A 19,356-nucleotide genomic window follows, 5' to 3' on the forward strand; every position below is an offset into this window, starting at 1 on the left:
TCACAGGAGTGTTATAAGACAAAAAAAAAAATTTGACACCGAGCCAGATAAGAAGAAATTATGGCACATGGCCAAAAGCTTGGTCAAAGAGGTAGGTTTCAAGGAGGGTCTTGAAGGAGGAAAGAGAGGCGGAGAGGTTTAGGGAGTGAATTCCAGAGTTTAGAGCCTAGGCAGCTGAAGGCATGGCCACCGATGATTGAGCAGTTATAATCAGGGGTGCTCAAGAGGGCAGAATTTGAGAAGTGCAGATATTTTGGCGGGGGGGCGGGGTGTGGTTACTGAAGCTGAAGGAGATTACAGAGATAGGGATGGGCGAGGCCATGGAGGGATTTGAAAACAAGAATGCGAATTGTTGAACTCTGAGGAAAGACGTTCTGGCTATTGAGGGAGCGCAGTGACGGTTCACCAGACTAATTCCACGGATGGCTGGACTGACATATGAGGAGAGACTAGATCAACTGGGCCTTTGTACACTGGAGTTTAGAAGGATGAGAGGGGATCTCATAGAAACGTATAAGATTCTGACGGGACTGGACAGGTTAGATGCGGGAAGAATGTTGGGGAAGTCCAGAACCAGGGGACACAGTCTTAGGATAAGGGGTAGGCCATTTAGGAGTGAGATGAGGAGGAACTTCTTCACTGAGAGTTGTTAACCTGTGGAGTTCCCTGCCGCAGAGTGTTGATGCCAGTTCATTGGATATATTCAAGAGGGAGTTGGATATGGCCCTTATGGCTAAAGGGATCAAGTGGTATGGAGAGAAAGTGGGAAAGGGGTACTGAAGGAATGATCAGCCATGATCTTATTGAATGGTGGTGCAGGCTCGAAGGACCGAATGGTCTACTCCTGCACCTATTTTCTATGTTTCTATGTTATGTTGCTTAACCGGGAGCCAATGTAGGTCAGTGAGCACAGGGCTGATGTGTGAGCATGCAGCATGCCAACATTGCCTACCTCCCGAGAAATCTATTTTTTTTGTTGTTTAAGTATCAAAATTATATAAGACAATTGGATCATTTTATTTAGTATTTACAATGTTTTAGAATTATCTAACAAGACATCTTGGCCCCTATTTTCCACTTGCTGGATTTTTGGCGCCCGCACATGTTAACGTCCGATTTTTTTTGTGTACGTTTGCACCAGGACAAAAATGGGATCTTTCGCCAAAGAAACATTTCTTAGTCTGGTGGTGGTGGGGGGGGTGGGGGCGCGGAGCTTCAAGTTTGCACTAAAAACTCACAAGGCATACGCGAAAAGCTGAAGTTGCTAGGGCAACCAGAGACGCTGAAGCCCGCTCCCCCCGAAAGGACTGCTACCCCACCGCTGCCGAAAGGGCCACAAAGGACCTCGCCACCTCGCTTGCCCACCCGCCGCCGCTCGTTTGCCTGCCACCATCACCGCTCGCCCGTCACAACCACTGCTACCACCACTGCTTATCATTCTACCCAACTGGAGCAGTGAATAGGCTGGTGACCAGGTCTTACACTTCTGCAAATTTTGAACCTCCCGCAACTCTTCTAACACCCTTCTCCCTATCGTCCAATAGCACACTAGCTTTTGATTGTTTTTGTTTAGATACCTCCGGACAAGCTCTTGGTAGCTCTGTGACATTTATACTGACTGTTCAACTAACAACATCCACGTAATAAAACTAAGATTACTTCAAGTAACTAGTTCATCTAGAGATGGTAATATATTAACATTAAGAAATTTTTCTAACCAGCATTATGGAAATTATACTAGATGCCAAAAATACAATGACATGTTTGAATTTTGTACTCTAATTCTGAGTACTGAAAGATGGCATAGTTGTTCAAAATGTATAAAATATTCATGTTCTATATATTTCCTTAATTCTGTTTTGTAATACCCAGTTTTACATCTTTACACAAGCGATGTATACATAAGAAATAGGAGCAGGAGTAGGCCATTTGACCCCTCAAGCCTGGTCCACCATTTAATAAGATCATGGCTAATCTGATCATGGACTCCGCTCCACTTCCCTGCCTGCTCCCCATAACCCTTTATTCTCTTATCGCTCAAAAATCTGTCTATCTCCGCCTTAAATATAGTCAATGACCCAGCTTCCACAGCTCTCTGGGGCAGAGAATTCCACAGATAAACAACCCTCTGAGAAAAGAAATTCCTCCTCATCTCAGTTTTAAATGGGCGGCCCCTTATTCTGAGATTATGCCCCTAGTTTTAGTTTCCCCTATGAGTGGAAATATTCTCTCTGCATCCACCTTGACGAGCCCCCTCATTATCTTATATGTTTCAATAAGATCACCTCTCATTCTTCTAAACTTCAATGAGTATAGGCCCAACCTATCTTCATAAGTCAACCCCCTTATCTTCGAAATCAACCGAGTGAACCTTCTCTGAACAGCCTCCAACGCAAGTATATCCTTCTTTTAAATACGGAGACCAAAACTGTACGCAGTACTCTAGGTGTGGCCTCACCAATACCCTGTACAATTGTAGCAGGACTTCTCTGCTTTTATACTCTATGCCCCTTGCAATAAAGACCAACATTCCATTTGCCTTCCTGATTATTTGCTGTACCTGCATACTAACTTTTTGTGTTTCATGCACAAGGACCCCCAGCACTTTGCAATTTTTCTCCATTTAAAATAAAAATTTGTTTTTCTATTTTTTCTGCCAAAGTGGATAACCTCACATTTACTCACATTGTACTCCATGTGCCAAATGTTTGCCCACTCACTTAGCCTGTCTATATCCCTTTGCCGATTCCTTGTGCCCCCCTCACAACAGGCTCTCCCACCCATCTTTGTATCATCAGCAAACTTGGCTACATTACACTCGGTGCCTTCATCCAAGTCATTAATATAGATTGTAAATAGTTGAGGCCCCAGCGCTGATCCCTGCGGCACTCTGTTAGTTCCCATTTGCCAACCGGAATATGACCCATTTATCCCAACTCCTGTTTTCTGTTAGTTATCCAATCCGCTCTCCATGCTAATATATTGCCCCCAATCCCGTGAACTTTTATCTTGTGCAATAATCTTTTATGGGGCACCTTATCGACTGCCTTCTGGAAGTCCAAATACACCACATCCACTGGTTCCCTTTATCCACCCTGCTTATTACATCCTCAAAGAACTCCAGCAAATTTGTCAAACATGATTTCTCTTTCATAAAACCATGCCGACTCTGCTTGATTGAATTATGCTTTTCCAAATGTTCTGTTACTGTTTCCTTAATAATAGACTCCAGCATTTTCCCAATGACAGATGTTAGTGTAACTGGTCTATAGTTTCCCGCTTTCAACTGCCTCATTTTTTAAATAGGGACGTTACATTTGCCATTTTCCAATCTGCTGGGACCTCTGCAGAATCCAGGGAATTTTGGTAGATTGCATCCACTATATCTACAGCCACTTCTTTTAAGACCCTAGGATGCAAGCCATCAGGTCCAGAGGACTTGTCCACCTTTGGTCCCAATTCAAATGCAAAAGCCAAACACCAATGTAAAACTTCAATGTTGTAAACAAAGGCAGGTAGTGCAGGAGTCTCCTGAGTGCATCTCGCTCTCCAATCAGTATTCTATTCTGAGTGCTGGTGAGGGCGATGGTTCTTCTGGGGAGTGAAGCCAGCGCCAAGTCCACGGCACTACGGGTGGCTCAGCTGTACAGCGGGTGGGGGAAGAGTGAGGAAGAAGAGTGGCAGAGCAATAGTGGTAATGGATTCCATAGTTAGGGGAGCAGACGGCCACGGATGTGACTCCAGGATGGTATGTTGCCTCCCTGGTGCCAGGGTTAAGGATGTCTCTGAGCGGCTGCAGAACATTCTGAGGGGAGAGGGTGAACAGCCAGAGGTCGTGGTCCATATCGGTACCAATGACCGTGGTAGAAAGAGGGGAGAAGTCCTGCAGGCAGATTTTAGGGAGCTAGGAAGATTAAAAAGCAGGACCTCAAAGGTAGTAATCTCTGGAGTATAGAAATAGGAGGATAGAGCAGATGAATGCGTGGCTGAAGAGGTGGTGCAAGAGGGAGGGCTTCAGATTCCCGAGGCATTGGGATCAGTTCTGGGGGAGGTCGGCCTGTACGGGTTGCACCTCAACGGGGTCAGAACCAATAAGCGGGGAGGTATGCTAGTGCTGTTGGGGAGGGTTTAAACTAATTTGGCAGGGGGATGGGCACCAGGATGTAACATTAGAAAGGGGAAATAAATTGCTCAAGGGATTGTGAGAGGCAAAGTGCACTAAAGTAAGGTATTAGGTGGGCTCCAATGAAGAGAGAATACAGGATGCTCTAAGATGGGTTTGCAATGTATGTATGTGAACACATGAAGCATAGTAAACAAAGTAAATGATCTGCAGGCACAAGTAGCCACTTGGGAATATGATGTGTTAATAACTGAAACCTGGCTCAAAGGGCAGGTATTAAATATTCCTGGTTATAAGATGTTCAGGAAAAATAGGAAAGGAAAGATAGGAGGGAGGATGTTCTGGAGGGAGCAAGGATAGAATCTATATGGCTAGAGTTAAATAATAGAGATGCCATTACACTACTTGATGTATTCTATAGACCACCAAATAGTGGGAAAGATATGGAGGAGCAAATTTGCAGAGAAATTAGAGATATGCAGGAACTATAGTCTAGTAATAATGGGGGACTTCAACTATTCCAATATAGACTGGGACCGTAATAGTGTAAAGGACAGAGAGGGGGAAGAATTTCTGAAGTGTATTCAGGAGAACTTTCTTGAGCAGTACTTTTCTGGCCGGATGAGGAAGGAGGCATTGCTGGATCGGGTTCTGGGGAATGAGGTAGGTCAAGTGGATCAAGTGTCAGTAGGTGAACATTTAGGGAACAGTGATCATAGTATTATAAGGTTTAGATGAGCTATGGAAAAGGACAGGGAGCAATCTAGAGTAAAAATGTTTAACTATGGGAAGGCCAATTTCAGTGGGATGAAAACGGATCTGGCCCGAGTAAACTGGAATAAAAGATTGGCAGGCAAAACTGTAATGAAACAATGATCTGCCTTAAAGAGGAAATAGTTCAGTTACAGTTGAGATACATTCCCACTCGGGAGAAAGGCAGGACAACTAAAGTCAGGGCTTCCTGGATGACGAAACAGATAGAGAATATGATGAAGCAGAAAAAGAAAGTAGAGAGGGTCTGAGAATAGAATGGCAGCCAACATAAAAGGTAATCCAAAAGCCTTCTATAGGCATATAAATAATAAACGGGTAGTCGGAGGGGTGGGGCCGATTATGGACAAAAAAGGAGACCTATGCATGGAGGCAGAGGTTATGGCTGAGGTACTAAATAAGTACTTTGTATCTGTCTTCACCAATGATGAGGATGCTACCATAGACATAGTGAAGGAGGAGGATAAATTTTAATAAAGAAGACGTATTAGAAAGGCTGGCTGTTCTTAAAGTAGATAAATCACCAGGAGCGGATGGGATGCATCCCTGGATGCGGAGGGAATTGAAGGCGGATATCACGGAGGTACTGGCCATAATATTCCAATCCTACAAAGATGCAGAGATGGTGTCAGAGGACTGGAGAATTGCAAATGTTACACCTTTGTTCAAAAAGGGTGTAAGATGAACCCAGCAACTACAGGCCAGTCTGTTTAACCTCAGTAGTGGGGAAGCTTTTAGAAACAGTAATCAGGGAAAAAATTAAGTCACTTGGAATAGGGGTGGATTAATTAAGGAAAGCCAGCACGGATTTGTTAAAAGCAAATCGTGTTTAACCAAATTGATAAGAGTTTTTTGATGAGGTAACAGATACTGTTGATGTGGGTAATGCTGTTGATGGGTGTACATGGATTTCCAAAAGACGTTCGACAAAGTGCCACACAATAGGCTTGTCAGCAAAGTTGAAGTCCATGGAATAAAAGGGACAGCGGCAATATGGATAAGAAAGTGACTAAGTGACAGGAAACAGAGTAGCGGTGAACGGTTGTGAGGAAGGTATACCTTCCTCCAGTCCGAAAAACAACCATTCACCGCTACTCTGTGGTGTTCCCCAAGGGTCAGTATTAGGATCACTACTTTTCTTGATATATATTAATGACCTGGATGTGGGTGTACATGGCACAATTTCAACATTTGCAGATGATACAGAACTTGGAAGTACAGGTTGAGCGTCCGAAATCCGATGTTCCAAAATTCGGAATGTTCTGGAATCCAGACACCGGGCCGATCCATGGCGGGGTCGTCTGGAAACCGGAAAATGTTCTGAAATCCAGACTTCCCCCGCCTCGGCGGTCCGACTTCGCCCCGGTCCTATCTTGTCCCAGTCCAACCTCTCCCTCGCCCTCGGCAGCCCGACCTCGCCCCGGCCCCCCTCCCTCCCCCTTACCTCAGCGGGCCGACCTCTCCCCCTTACCTCGGCTGCCCGACCTCGCCTACCTCGGCCCAGGCAAAGATGTTCTAAAATCCGGAAATATCCGGAATGGCCTCGGTCCCGAGGTTTCTGGATTTTGGCCGCTCAACCTGTATAATGAACGGTGAGGAGGATAGTGATAGATTTCAAGCTGACTAAGAGAGGCTGGTAGAATGGGTGGACATGTGGCAGATGAAATTTTATGCAGAAAAGTTTGAAGTGATACATTTTGGTAGAATGAGGAGAAGAAATATAAACTAAAGGGTACAATCTTAAAGTGGGTGCATGAACAGAGAGACCTAGGGATATATGTGCACAAATCGTTGAAGATGGCAGGACAGGTTGAGAAAGTGGTTAAAAAAGTTTACGGGATACTGGGCTTCATGAATAAAGGTATAAGAGTACAATTGTGTGGAAATTATGATGAACCTGTATGAAACAGTTCAGCCTCAACTGGTGTATTGTGTCCAATTCTGGGCACCACACTTTAGGAAGGATGTGAAGACCTTTAGAGGGGGAGCAGAAAAAATTTATGAAAGTGATTCCAGGGATGAGGGACTTCAGTTACGTTGATAGACTGGAGAAACTGGGGTTGTTCTCCTTCGAGCAGAGAAGCGTGAGAGAAAATTTGATAGAGATGATCAAAATCATGAGGGGTCTGGACAGAGTAGATAGAGAGAAACTGTTCCCATTGGCAGAAGGGTCGAGAGCCAGAGGACACAGATTAAAGCTGATTGGCAAAAGAACCAAAGGCAACATTAAAAAAAAAACGTTTTTACACAGCGAGCGGTTGGGATCTGGAGTGTACTGCCCGAAAGGGTGATGGCGGCGGACTCAATCATGGTTTTCAAAAGGAAGTTGGATAAGTACCTGAAATAATTTTTTTTTCAGGGCTACGGGGAAAGGACGGGGGAGTGGGACCAAGTGAAGTGCTCTTGCAGAGAGCCAGCACGGGCTCGACGGGCCGAATGGCCGCCTTCCGTGCTGTAACCATTCTGTGATTCTGTGATTTTATTATTCTATGATTTCTTTTCGTCCAGTCTGGATTCTAAAAGGGGTGCAGTGACATAGTCACAGTTCTATTGTAACTGAGCTATGAATTTCACTGCTACACGATGATGCCTGGGTTGAAAATTAATTTCTAGTCTGTTTGATATCTTTGCTGAGTTCATCTAACAGATATTGCCTAGTTTATTCGATCTCCTGTTTTCTGCTGTTGCCTCTCCTGTACTGAAGGTGGCGACTCATGCTAGGATATATCTTTCCGTAGGCTGTGGTTACAGTTCAAGTGGCCTTTCTTTATAAATGAGCCTGCACATAATTGGTGAGCAAGACATTTTAGAAGATACTTTATACTGTTCTCAGATGACAACCACACACATGTACATCCAACTGTCTGTATATCATTAATTAATTTCTATTCTGTTTTTTCTTCTAAGTTATTATGTCTCGCCAGACTGATTGGTAACTTCTTAGTTTGTAGTTGGAATGTACACTTTTCCAGCTGAAAAGTGTACATTCAAAATTGAATGAAAAAGATTTAAAATGTATTCCAGCGTGCTCCTTTGTAAGTATATTGTGAAGTGCTCCTCGTACTTGCTGACCACCTACAAAGGGTTAAAACCTGTGTTTGTTGGGTGTCTAATGGCCAACTAGTGACCCTTTGAACCAGTGTAAGCGGGGTCACTTTGGGATTGAGTGTGGCTGCAAGATGACACATCCAGCAAAGAACCGTTGGAACCAAATCAACCCTCTTAAGATTTAAAGGCCCTGAAATCCCAGTTGGAGGCTTCCTGCGGGCATTCGCCTGAAAGCAAGAAATACGATCCACACCTACCTTCTGTTCCTGCGCCCTCCTGCAATTCCATTTTTCTCTGGAAGGTTCCCACGCTTCACAGCGCACCCCCGTCTTCTCGGTTTGTAAGTCTAAGCTGGAATCACGTGGGCCTGGACAACCAATCACGGTACAGTATTCTCATTGGGCTCAAAATTGGCCCACCCGTTTTTTTGGCGCACTCACCAGAGATGCGCCAACTTTGTGGGCTGAAAACGGCGTCGAAAAGATGTCCCCAGATTCTGGACGCTCTGTGGCCTCTCCCATGGCTTGGTGCGGCGTGGTCTGTCGATTTATGGGGTGGAGCTAGGGCCCTGCGTGAAAAACAGAGCCGGCAGCTCTCTGCATGGGCACTGGAGGTTTTGCGCATGTGCAGTAGCTCCTCTGCAGCGTGGGACCCGATGCGTTCTGAACCTATCCCAGGCCGAGTGACCTCACGACGCGCGCCGGGCTAGAACTACGTTCGCTAGAATAGTCAGAGAGAGTTAGTCAGTCAGTGAAATACTCAGTGGAAGTAGAGGCTCCATGTCACCTTTTGGTAGGTTGGCAGTTTACCCTAGAAGTCATTTTCTGCTTGGATGTCAGCAGCCTGTGCTCTCCCCGTTGTTCCGCACCTAACCCCGGCCGAGTGGCCTCCCGCACCGGCCGGTCCGCTGACTTCCCGGACCAAGTTTTGATAGGAAGGTAGGACTTAGTTTTATTTTTTAATTCTTCTTGAATGTTTTTATGCTTCTTGGATGTTGTTGTGCTTTGTTTAGTGCTTTGCAAGGTCCTCTGCGCTTCCCTTCACGCCCCTATCTCTGGTCGAATGGTCTCAGATGTATCTACCTGCGCTGATTTCTTAACTCTCCAAGGGTTTTCTGTGCGGCCACAAGCGGCCACATACGCTGGCCTAAGTTAGTTTGGAGCAACTATTAGCTGTCCAAAGTGGCCTAAATGGCCAAAATGGGCATAGGTGGCTGGTAATGCCCCCTTTTGAGAAAAAAAAACCTAATTAACTCACTTACACTGGCGCAAAATGAATGTGTAGAATGGGGATTTTTAAGATACTCCAGAAAAATCAAGTTGCTCCAAAAAAACGGAGCAACTCCTGGGCAAATTTGAGCATAGTAACAGGAACTGCGTATCTCAGAGTTCCTATTACTTTCAGTGAGAATAACCCCCTAAAACACCCAAACACAAAATAATAAATTGGAAAAAGAACGCCTCACATATTTAAAATGAATTGAAATTAAAGTTAATTAAATGTTTTAGAAAAAATATTTTTTGGATTTTTTTTGTGTTTTATTTAGGATTTAAAATAAACCTATCTTAATGAACAGGGTTTTTACTCTAAAAATATGTATTTAAATTTAATTTTTATGTGTTTTAAAACTCTTCGCTGGTAAAAGTAAGCTATGCGCCTGCTTTTATCAGGCGTAAAAGTTTCAAGGACATTCACTGGGCAAGAGATGGACAAATAGCCCAAACTTGCCTGCGCGAATGTCCTTGCTGCAGAGATGTGGAAGATCTGTCCAGCTAAAACTTGATGAATTGGAAAAGATGGTTTACGGCACATGCACATTGTGTGCCAAAAACTAACTTTTGCCAGGCCATATGGACCCAGCAAGGCCAGGATTTCACGCCCAATAATCCGGTATGTGAGGCAAGCAGGTGCAAGGTACTCCAGGGCACTTTTCAGTCTTGACGAACTCCTAAAGAGACTCATCACCATGTTGAATAGTCTCCAGTTCAAACTACAGAACAAGCTGGACCCATCTTTCGGTCCAAAACGGCTAGATTACATGGGTGCAGCAAATTTAAGTCACACGCCATCCTGACTTGGAAATATATCGCCGTTCCTTCATTGCCGCTGGGTCAAAATACTGGAACTCACTCCCTAATAACACTATGGGAGTACCTTTACCACATGGACTGCAGCGGTTCAAGAAGGCAGCTCACCACCACCTTCTCAAAGGCAATTATAGATTGGCAACAAATGCTGGCCTTGCCAGCGAATGAATTTTTAAAAACTGCCTTCTGGAATAACTTCCAGCACCTGGTCTCGTCAAGCTGCTTTTCTTCTTTAAGAGGTGCAGACTGGCTTTAAGAAATGTAGCCTAGCTTTGATGCTAGCCGTGCACGAATTTGGGTCCCTGCTGAGTGCGCAATCATTCAGCGCGCTTAGCGCTAGGCTGCATGCTGCTGTCATTTAAATTAGCAGAACCAAGTTTTTGCGTCTCTGCATTACTTTTGAGAAGGCATGCGGGTTAATTTTAGTCTGGTATGTATTAGACCACTGTCTCTCTCACCCGCCACCCCCCGGAAGTTCCAGATACTTGCATGAGGGTTATTTTCCCATTTTTCAGACTTTGTTAAAATATTCTCTGTCTTGTTATATCGTTCTATTTGGTAATTGTTCCCAAGTCAAAATTTGCTTTGTACACTAGTCTAGAAATATTGTTACTTCAAAGTTGCTGATTGCAAGGTTTTTGGCTAATTGGCGACCTGAAATAACATTTGCACAGGGAAATGAGGGGTTGGTTATTAGAAATGGAAAGCTGCAGATATATAACATTACATTTTTTCATCATTAAATATTTAATTGTTTTAGGTTCACATGAAAGACGTGATATCTGTGGTTTGGGTAAATGGCCTGGATCCTAGTTATCTGAGAGAGCAAATGCTGAACGAACCTGTTGTGCGAGAAATTGTCAAAGAGTGTACCAACATTCCTCTCAGTCAGAGAGAAGGAGAGGCACAGCTGGCTACCTTCAAACCTAGAGGATATTCTGAATGTATAGTGACAGTGGGCGGAGAGGAAAGGACGTGAGTCCAGCCCATTGGGCTTCAAATAACTGTCTCTCTTGTGATAAAGAAGAACCTTTTTATTTGTATAATTCTCAAACCTGTCTCTTCTTTCTCTTTTCCCCACCACCTCCCAAACCCCGTGCTCCCCTAAGTCTTGCCATTGCAAAAAATTGCATTTGTTTAAATTTAATTGTTATAAATGTGTTAAGAATAAATTGTGGTAAGCAGGAAATAAGAATGGCGCAGAGCATTCCAGTACACCATAGATGGTAGGGCATGGACTTGTGGCTGTTAAATACCATAGAGCCAGTTTCCAGTTGAAGTCCAGTTCCCCAATGTTGAGAGAAAATTTGGAAACGCAAACTGTTCCAGCATGCAGCAAAACCAAAGCAGGGGAGACAATTACCGACTCACCATGTTTGTTGCATGGAGAAAAGTCACAAGGGGTAATGGGAATGAAAAATGAATCAAGAATATTTTTATTAATTAATGAATTGCTAATAAATGGACACAGCAGAATTGTTTTGAAATAGTTAGCAAAGCATTGTCGAATTTTAGCACAGAAGAGGCCATTTGATCCATTGTGCTTTGGCCACTCTGAAAGAGTTAGCCACTTGAATTGTCATCGACCTGAAACGTTAACTCTATTTCTCTCCACAGATGCTGCCTGACCCGCTGATCCTATTTCCCTGTCCTTTCCTCATAGCCTTTGAATGTTTCATATTTTAATATTTATCCACTTCCCCATTAAAAGTGGGGTGCATTCTGCTTCCACCACTGTCTCTGGTCAGCATATCATGCCCTAACAAGCTAATGGGACTCAAGGTAGACAAGTCCCCTGGTCCTGATGAAATGCATCCCAGGCTTTTAAAAGAGATGGTGGAAGTTATAGCAGATGCATTTGTTATAATCTACCAAAATTCTCTCGACTCTGGGGAGGTACCAGCGGATTGGAAAGCAGCTAATGTAAGCCTCTGTTTAAAAAAGGGGGCAGACAAAAGGCAGGTAACTATAGGCCGGTTAGTTTAACATCTGTAGTGGGGAAAATGCTTGAAACTATCATTAAGGAAGAAATAGCGGGACATCTAGATAGGAATAGTGCAATCAAGCAGACGCAGCATGGATTCATGAAGGGGAAATCATGTTTAACTAATTTACTGGAATTCTTTGAGGATATAACGAGCATGGTGGATAGAGGTGTACTGATGGATGCGGTGTATTTAGATTTCCAAAAGGCATTCGATAAGGTGCCACACAAAAGGTTACTGCAGAAGATAAAGGTACGCGGAGTCAGAGGAAATGTATTAGCATGGATCAAGAATTGGCTGGCTAACAGAAAGCAGAGAGTCGGGATAAATGGGTCCTTTTCAGGTTGGAAATCGGTGGTTAGCGATGTGCCACAGGGATCGGTGCTGGTACCACAACTGTTTACAATATACATAGATGACCTGGAAGAGGGGACAGTGTGTAGTGTAACAAAATTTGCAGATGACACAAAGATTAGTGGGAAAGCGGGTTGTGTAGAGGACACAGCGAAGCTGCAAAGAGATTTAGATAGGTTAAGCGAATGGGCTAAGGTTTGGCAGATGGAATACAATGTCGGAAAGTGTGAGGTCATCCACCTTGGGGGGGGGGGGGGGGGAGAAACAGTAAAAGGGAATATTATTTAAATAGGGAGAAATTACAACATGCTGCGGTGCAGAGGGACCTGGGGGTCCTTGTGCATGAATCCCAAAAAGTTAGTTTGCAGGTGCAGCAGGTAATCAGGAAGGCGAATGGAATGTTGGCCTTCATTGCGAGAGGGATGGAGTACAAAAGCAGGGAGGTCCTTCTGCAACTGTATAGGGTATTGGTGAGGCCGCACCTGGAGTACTGCGTGCAGTTTTGGTCGCCTTACTTAAGGAAGGATATACTAGCTTTTGAGGGGGTACAGAGACGATTCACTAGGCTGATTCCTGAGATGAGAGGGTTACCTTATGATGATAGATTGAGTAGACTGGGTCTTTACTCGTTGGAGTTCAGAAGGATGAGGGGTGATCTTATAGAAACAGTTAAAATAATGAAAGGGATAGACAAGATGGAGGCAGAGAGGTTGTTTCCACTGGTTGGGGAGACTAGAACTCGGGGGCACAGCCTCAAAATACGGGGGAGCCAATTTAAAACTGAGTTGAGAAGGAATTTCTTCTCCCAGAGGGTTGTGAATCTGTGGAATTCTCTGCCCAAGGAAGCAGTTGAGACTAGCTCATTGAATGTATTCAAGTCACAGATAGATAGATTTTTAACCAATAAGGGAATTAAGGGTTATGGGGAGCGGACGGGTAAGTGGAGCTGAGTCCACGGCCAGATCAGCCATCATCTTGTTGAATGGCGGAACAGGCTCGAGGGGCTAGATGGCCTACTCCTGTTCCTAATTCTTATGTTCTAAGCCTTTGTATTAAAAATTCCCCGCACTTCTAATGGTAAAAATACCTGCATAAATTGAAATAAAACAGAAAATGCTGGAAATACTCAGCATCTGTGGTGAAAGAACAGTTAACGTTTCAGGTCGATGATCTTTCATCAGAACTGGCAAATATTACAGATATAATAGGTTGTTAGCAAATGCAGAGGAAAGAACAAAAGGGAAGGTGAAAAGCATGAGATTGAATGATGGAAGAGATGATGTTGCAAGACAAAAAGGGGTGGTAATGGGACAAGTTTAAAAAAAAAAGATGGGTCTAGAAAATGTGTAAATGGGAAAAGCAGAATCCACACCTGTCTGGGGGAAAAAAATAGGGGCAGTGGTTATGATCTGAAACTGTTGAATTCAGTGTTGAGTCTGGAAGGCTGTAAAGTGCTTAATTGAAAGATGAGGTGCTGTTCCTCAAGCTCGCGTTGAGCTTCATTGGTCAGAGTGGCAGTGGAGCAAAGGATTAAAGTGACATGCGACCGGAAGCTTGGGGTCACGCTTACGAACTGAACGGAGGTGTTGCGCTCACGTGTGTTCCTGCATGAATTGATCAGTGTTTCATTATCCTTTAGTACACGGAAGCCTACAGCTGTGATGCGGTGCATGTGCCCGTTATATGACCGTAACAGACAACTTTGGATAGAATTAGCCCCAATGAGTATTCCACGCATTAACCATGGAATATTGTCAGCAGGTACGAATATGGCTAGTTTATAGTTTGCTGTAAGAGATGGTCTAACACGGCATGACATCTGATACAGCATAAGCTGGTTACGGACATGCAATAATAAATTAACAATGTAAAACATCCACTGTGTGATGTACCATAATTATCTATAATTCCTGAAGGTGGTATTACTAAAAGTACAGGACATGCACAAAATGCCTGAACTTCTTTGAAGTTTTTCATGGATTTACATTAAAGTCAATAAGAACACTGTAATGTAGATTGAATTATAATTGCTAATGATGGGCTGACAATCCTCCTGTGGTATTGGATGTGACTTGCATCATTTAAGTAAAACAGACTTGTATTCTCTTGCATGAGATTACCACAATAATTTAAAGGTAGTGCATTTCCTTGACATGGACCACAAAAATCCTCAATCTTTAGCCACTTCCAGAGATTGTCATCTAGCACATGTTATAAGTGTGTAAGGTTTGGATTAATTGATTTGAACATCCACCAAATACTCCTTGAAACCACTTTATGAAACTATTAGCAGCTCTAAACAACTGCTACACGGGCTGGAAGTTGACTGGGCCATTGATGCATGCTGTTAAAACTACTGTTGCATTCTTGCCAACAATCAAACCATGTTTATCCAGTAAGTCAACATAACATGTCGATACTTCTGTATGAATAGTTTTGGCCAGTTTCATCAATTTCCCATTTGTGGTGGGGCTTCTGCAAGCCTTTCAATTTGGATAATACAAATGTATAAAAGGTACTTTAAAGAAAATTAAAAGAATAACAAAATCATCCTCTAAATCCTTTACACAAAAATCTGAATTATACTTTTTTGAGATCTTCCAATATAGATGTCCACACATCTTTCCCCCCTTATGTAATGTTCTTGCTGTCATTTCAAGTATACCTTCCAGCAGATTGATGATGAAATATTGCTGGCAGAAAACCCTCTAATTAATTTATTTTGGGTGCATGGCCCATTCAAATTTCCGTGCATGCGTGGTTTTTCCATTTCGGCTGTGCGGGACCTCTAGACTGCCACAATGCGGCAGCTTAAAGGGGACAATGGCTGGCAGCACTCTGCAGATGATGCATGTGGCTTGAATTGTTTAATTTCCACCACTCCCTCACAGGCAAAGAATCATACTAGGGTGGCAATGTTATGAAAATGCTGTTTCAAAATAATGGTTAGAATTCTGAATAAAAATGTTTTTCTCCATTTCCCCCCCCCCCCCCCCACCACTTCCCGTAGAGGGGTTCCTCTTTGTACTGGGTGGCCAGGATTCAGACAAAGCAACTTTAAGTTCAGGAGAGAAATATGACTCTGATACTAACTGCTGGAGTCCCATTCCTCCAATGAATGAGGTAAGTGTCTGCATTCTGAACATTAAAAAATGTCCTAGCCCATGATTCACTGAAGTATATTCGATGTTTGTTGCAAATTTTGTTCGTTATTTAAAATTACTGTGTTTGAGCTGTACCAGTTTTGCAAAGTGATTTATTTTTTTTAAAAACAGCCTGCAGTAAATTTTGGCAAACCTACAACGTTGGGCATCTCTGCGTTTCTTTATTCTGAATGTACCAGTTACTGTTTTTAGCCAGCAGGTTTTCATACCCCCCACCCCACAACATCACCAAAGCTACCCTAACCAAAGTCAGAATGACATTCTGAGAGACTGTGACCATAATCTGTTATCTTTCCTTGACCACTCTGCAGCCATTGACATCGTCAGCCACATCATCCTCCTCCAGTAGTTCTCCACTGTACAGATCAGTGGGACTGCTCTATCCGAGCATAGCCAGAGCATCTCTTCCCGGTCCTGTACCTCGAGGCCCAAACATCGCATCCTTGACCCCTCTTCTTCCTCATATTCATGCTTCCCCTTGTCGATATCATCTGTAGGCAGAGTCAGCTTCCACATGCATGCTGATGACACCCAGTTCTATCTCTCCACCGCCTGTGTCGACCTCCACCGTCTGGCAGTCAATCTGGATAAGTAAACATTGGGAAGACTACTGGTCTTCAGCCACAGTCACAAACTCTATAACCTCAACGCAGAATCCATCACCCTCTTCAGGCTGAGCAAGGTTGTTCGCAATGTCACCTTCGAACCCATATCCTCTCCATCATAAAGATTGCCAACTTCCATCTCCGTAACATGCCGACCTCCGCCCTACCTTAGCTCATCTGTTGCCGAAACCCTCATCCATGCCTTTTGTCATCCCCAGACTCGTTTCTTAAACAATAAACTGTTCCAGAACCCAGAACAAAGGGTGCGTGGAATTGGTGCTACCACAGGCACATTGGCCTCTACAATAGGAAAGAAGTGAGGTGTTGTTTGGAGTGGGTGTACGACTTAAGGTTTTTGGAACAAAACATTCCCCCACCCCCTGCAGTAACTGAAAGATAGCAGAATAGGTGGTGGAGGGGAGAAATAAAATGGTTGCATTGGGCTAGGTGTAAAGTATTTTGCATACTGTACTTGTATTAGTTGTAGCCATGGAAATATCAGTGAGTGTACCAATATACTAATGGTTCTTAGTATAAGAAACAGGAGCAGGAGTAGGCCATTCGGGCAGTCGAACCTGCTCCGCCATTCAATAAGATCATAGCTGATCTGATCTTGGCCTCAACTCCACTTCCCTGCCCGCTCGCCATAACCCTTATTGTTCAAAAATCTGTATCTTCACCTTAAATATATTCAATGACCCAGCCTCCACATAGTATACAACTTTCCTTTCTGGCAATTGAGATTTAGCCAAGCCAGCAATAGAGAGAGAGAGAGAGAGACAGTGACGTAGAAAGTCAGCCACACGGTGCCTGTTTTTGGCCTCCTAAGCCTGTAATATGGCGGGCAGTAAGCACAAACTCATTACGAGCCAGAAGTGTGCCGCCCACCATATTGGTAAAGGGCATTAGGCCTTTTGCATATGCCTGACGCCTCTTTGAAGCCCCTACTGCAAGATTGGTTTTCCCTAAGGCAGCTGTGGCATCACCGGCTGCACTCAGGAAAGCCAGGCCCAAGTGCAATTGAACAGGCGATCCTTAAAGGGACTGTGTGTTGGGCTGCAACCAACAATGTAAGCTTTTATAAAATCCATACCTGAATGTAGAGTCAGAAAGAACCTGAGTGTTCCTCAGAAGCTCACATTCAAAGAATGCGGGCTACTACGTCACTTACTGGAGGTTCGCTGTGACACAATCTGCAATCGTACTTCACCTACAAGCTGCCTGTTGGTCTTGTGGAGGTGGGGGGCGTGTCTCAGGCCTCACCATTCAGGCCATTGAAAATCATTTCAAAATGTGTGTCTTTTTAATACTTGTTTTTTTTGTTCTGGAACAGCAAAGAAGTGGTCATTTTTCAAAGTTGAGCACATTTCTGCTTATTGTGCAGTTCTTGAAATCACCAATTCCTCATTCTGACCTTCCTCCCAAATGGTATGGCTAAAATTTATTATTCAGTTTTAAACATAAATATATATGTATTTTCAGGCAAGACACAATTTTGGAATTGTGGCAATAGATGGAGTTCTTTATGTTCTGGGAGGTGAAGATGGTGAAAAGGAGCTACTATCTATGGAGGCCTATGACATACACACTAAGACATGGACAAAGCAACCGAATATGACTATGGTTCGAAAGGTGAGAGGCTATTGAATTTGCTGTAAGGAGAGAGTGGTCAATTCTTTGTTACAGCATGCCGACTTCTGCAGTCACAGTGCAATTGTAGTTTGTTAGATCTCTTAATTTTCAATGAAATGCGAACTCCGGTTGTAGTTTTAACATAACTTTTATTCTGGTAGCAGCAATAAGCGTCTGGCTGATTGCCAGTTCCTTTGTCTTACTGAAAGCACATGGCCAAAATGGCTGTTCTTATACCTGGCTCAGTTTACAGAAAAGAACGCACCTTCTTTGACCTTATTGGCTCAATTGATATTCTGTTAACCTTTAAATGGTTCGCTACCAAAGGTTCTAAAATGTCAAGTTGATTGATGACTTAATGCAACATGCTCCCACTCACGTAACAGCTCGAACTTGGGGTCTGTGAATTCTCACAGCCTGTCTGAATGCAGCCTGTTTGAATTCTCTATCAATTCCCCCTTTGATTCTTTCACAAACTGAATCATAAAACATCAGCTATCACTGGTTAAACATTCTACAAAATAATTTCATACATGTTAATAGAGTTTCCTTCTAAAATTTGTTGATGTGTTTCGCCACATGTCCAGACTAGTAGCTTCCACACAAATTTACATCAACCCGAATTCCATCGTGGCCACAATGGAAGTCTGGTTTTAGTAGGTTAATTAACCTTATTCCAATTTAATCCAAATCAATATCTTAATTCAACCAGTAAACAACCTTCCTTTAAGCATAACATACCCCTGTGCCACGTCAGACGGTCTGCTGGGACCTGCAAGGTGTCTCGCCTGCGGGACAACAGCTGCCTGGTCGCAACAACATTTAATCAACATAAACAAACAATATAAAAGTAAAATAATTACAACGAATAGAATTAAACCTTCCACCAATGAAGTTCCTATTGAACCTAGCCATTCAGTGGCTCAGCTCCACAAAGTGAATGATGGGGGTTACTTCCTTTTTTTACCTCCTTTTGGATATGCGCCGCTAAGTGGGTAATTTCTTCGAAGCTATCTGGGATATACGTGCAACACTCGAGTTGGGCGCAAGTACCTCCCTTTTCAGCCAGGATGTAGTCAAGGGCCAGACTATTCTGTAGGTCTACTGTGCGGATTGCTACCATTTCTGCATTGATTTTAACTAGGGTCTCTGAGGTATCATTGGCTACCCGTCTCACAACGGATGCCATGTTAATGGATTCCCTTGCCAGTCTGGCGGTCCCATACCTGGGGATCAGAATGGCAAAGAACCTCTCTGTTTCTGTGATAGCTCTCTTAGGACGGTGTAAATGTCACTGACTTTATATGATACACATATATGGCACAATATAGGCTAAATAGCAGGATCCTGTCCAATTCTGGGGCAACCAAGGGTAGGCCTTGTGGCCACACACCCAATAGGTGCCATTATAGGCAATGAATGTTAGCTGTTTCTTTGTCAGCAATACTCCGGGGCCTGTCCAGGCTTTTCCATCTGTTTTATTCAGAATCCCTGTTACGTTAAGAATTCCCACATCGGCCCAGTTTGGACGGTTCCGTGGCTTGATTATATTATAATTCCGGGAGCAGTTACTACACCCCATATTTT

General features: G+C 43.6%; 1 protein-coding gene across 3 annotated transcripts in view; it reads left to right on the top strand.

The window, feature by feature from the left end:
* gan (gigaxonin) overlaps positions 1-19,356 on the top strand; it is a 135,016-nt gene that overhangs the window by 27,462 nt on the left and 88,198 nt on the right. For all 3 annotated transcript variants that reach the window (XM_070897006.1, XM_070897007.1, XM_070897008.1), the window contains exons 4-7: positions 10,790-11,004; positions 14,008-14,129; positions 15,379-15,491; positions 17,620-17,769. In XM_070897006.1, coding sequence (XP_070753107.1) covers positions 10,790-11,004; positions 14,008-14,129; positions 15,379-15,491; positions 17,620-17,769 — 600 coding nt within the window. The remainder of the gene's footprint in view (positions 1-10,789; positions 11,005-14,007; positions 14,130-15,378; positions 15,492-17,619; positions 17,770-19,356) is intronic.

This window comes from Pristiophorus japonicus, chromosome 13, assembly GCF_044704955.1.
Source record: "Pristiophorus japonicus isolate sPriJap1 chromosome 13, sPriJap1.hap1, whole genome shotgun sequence".
Taxonomy (NCBI): domain Eukaryota; kingdom Metazoa; phylum Chordata; class Chondrichthyes; family Pristiophoridae; genus Pristiophorus; species Pristiophorus japonicus.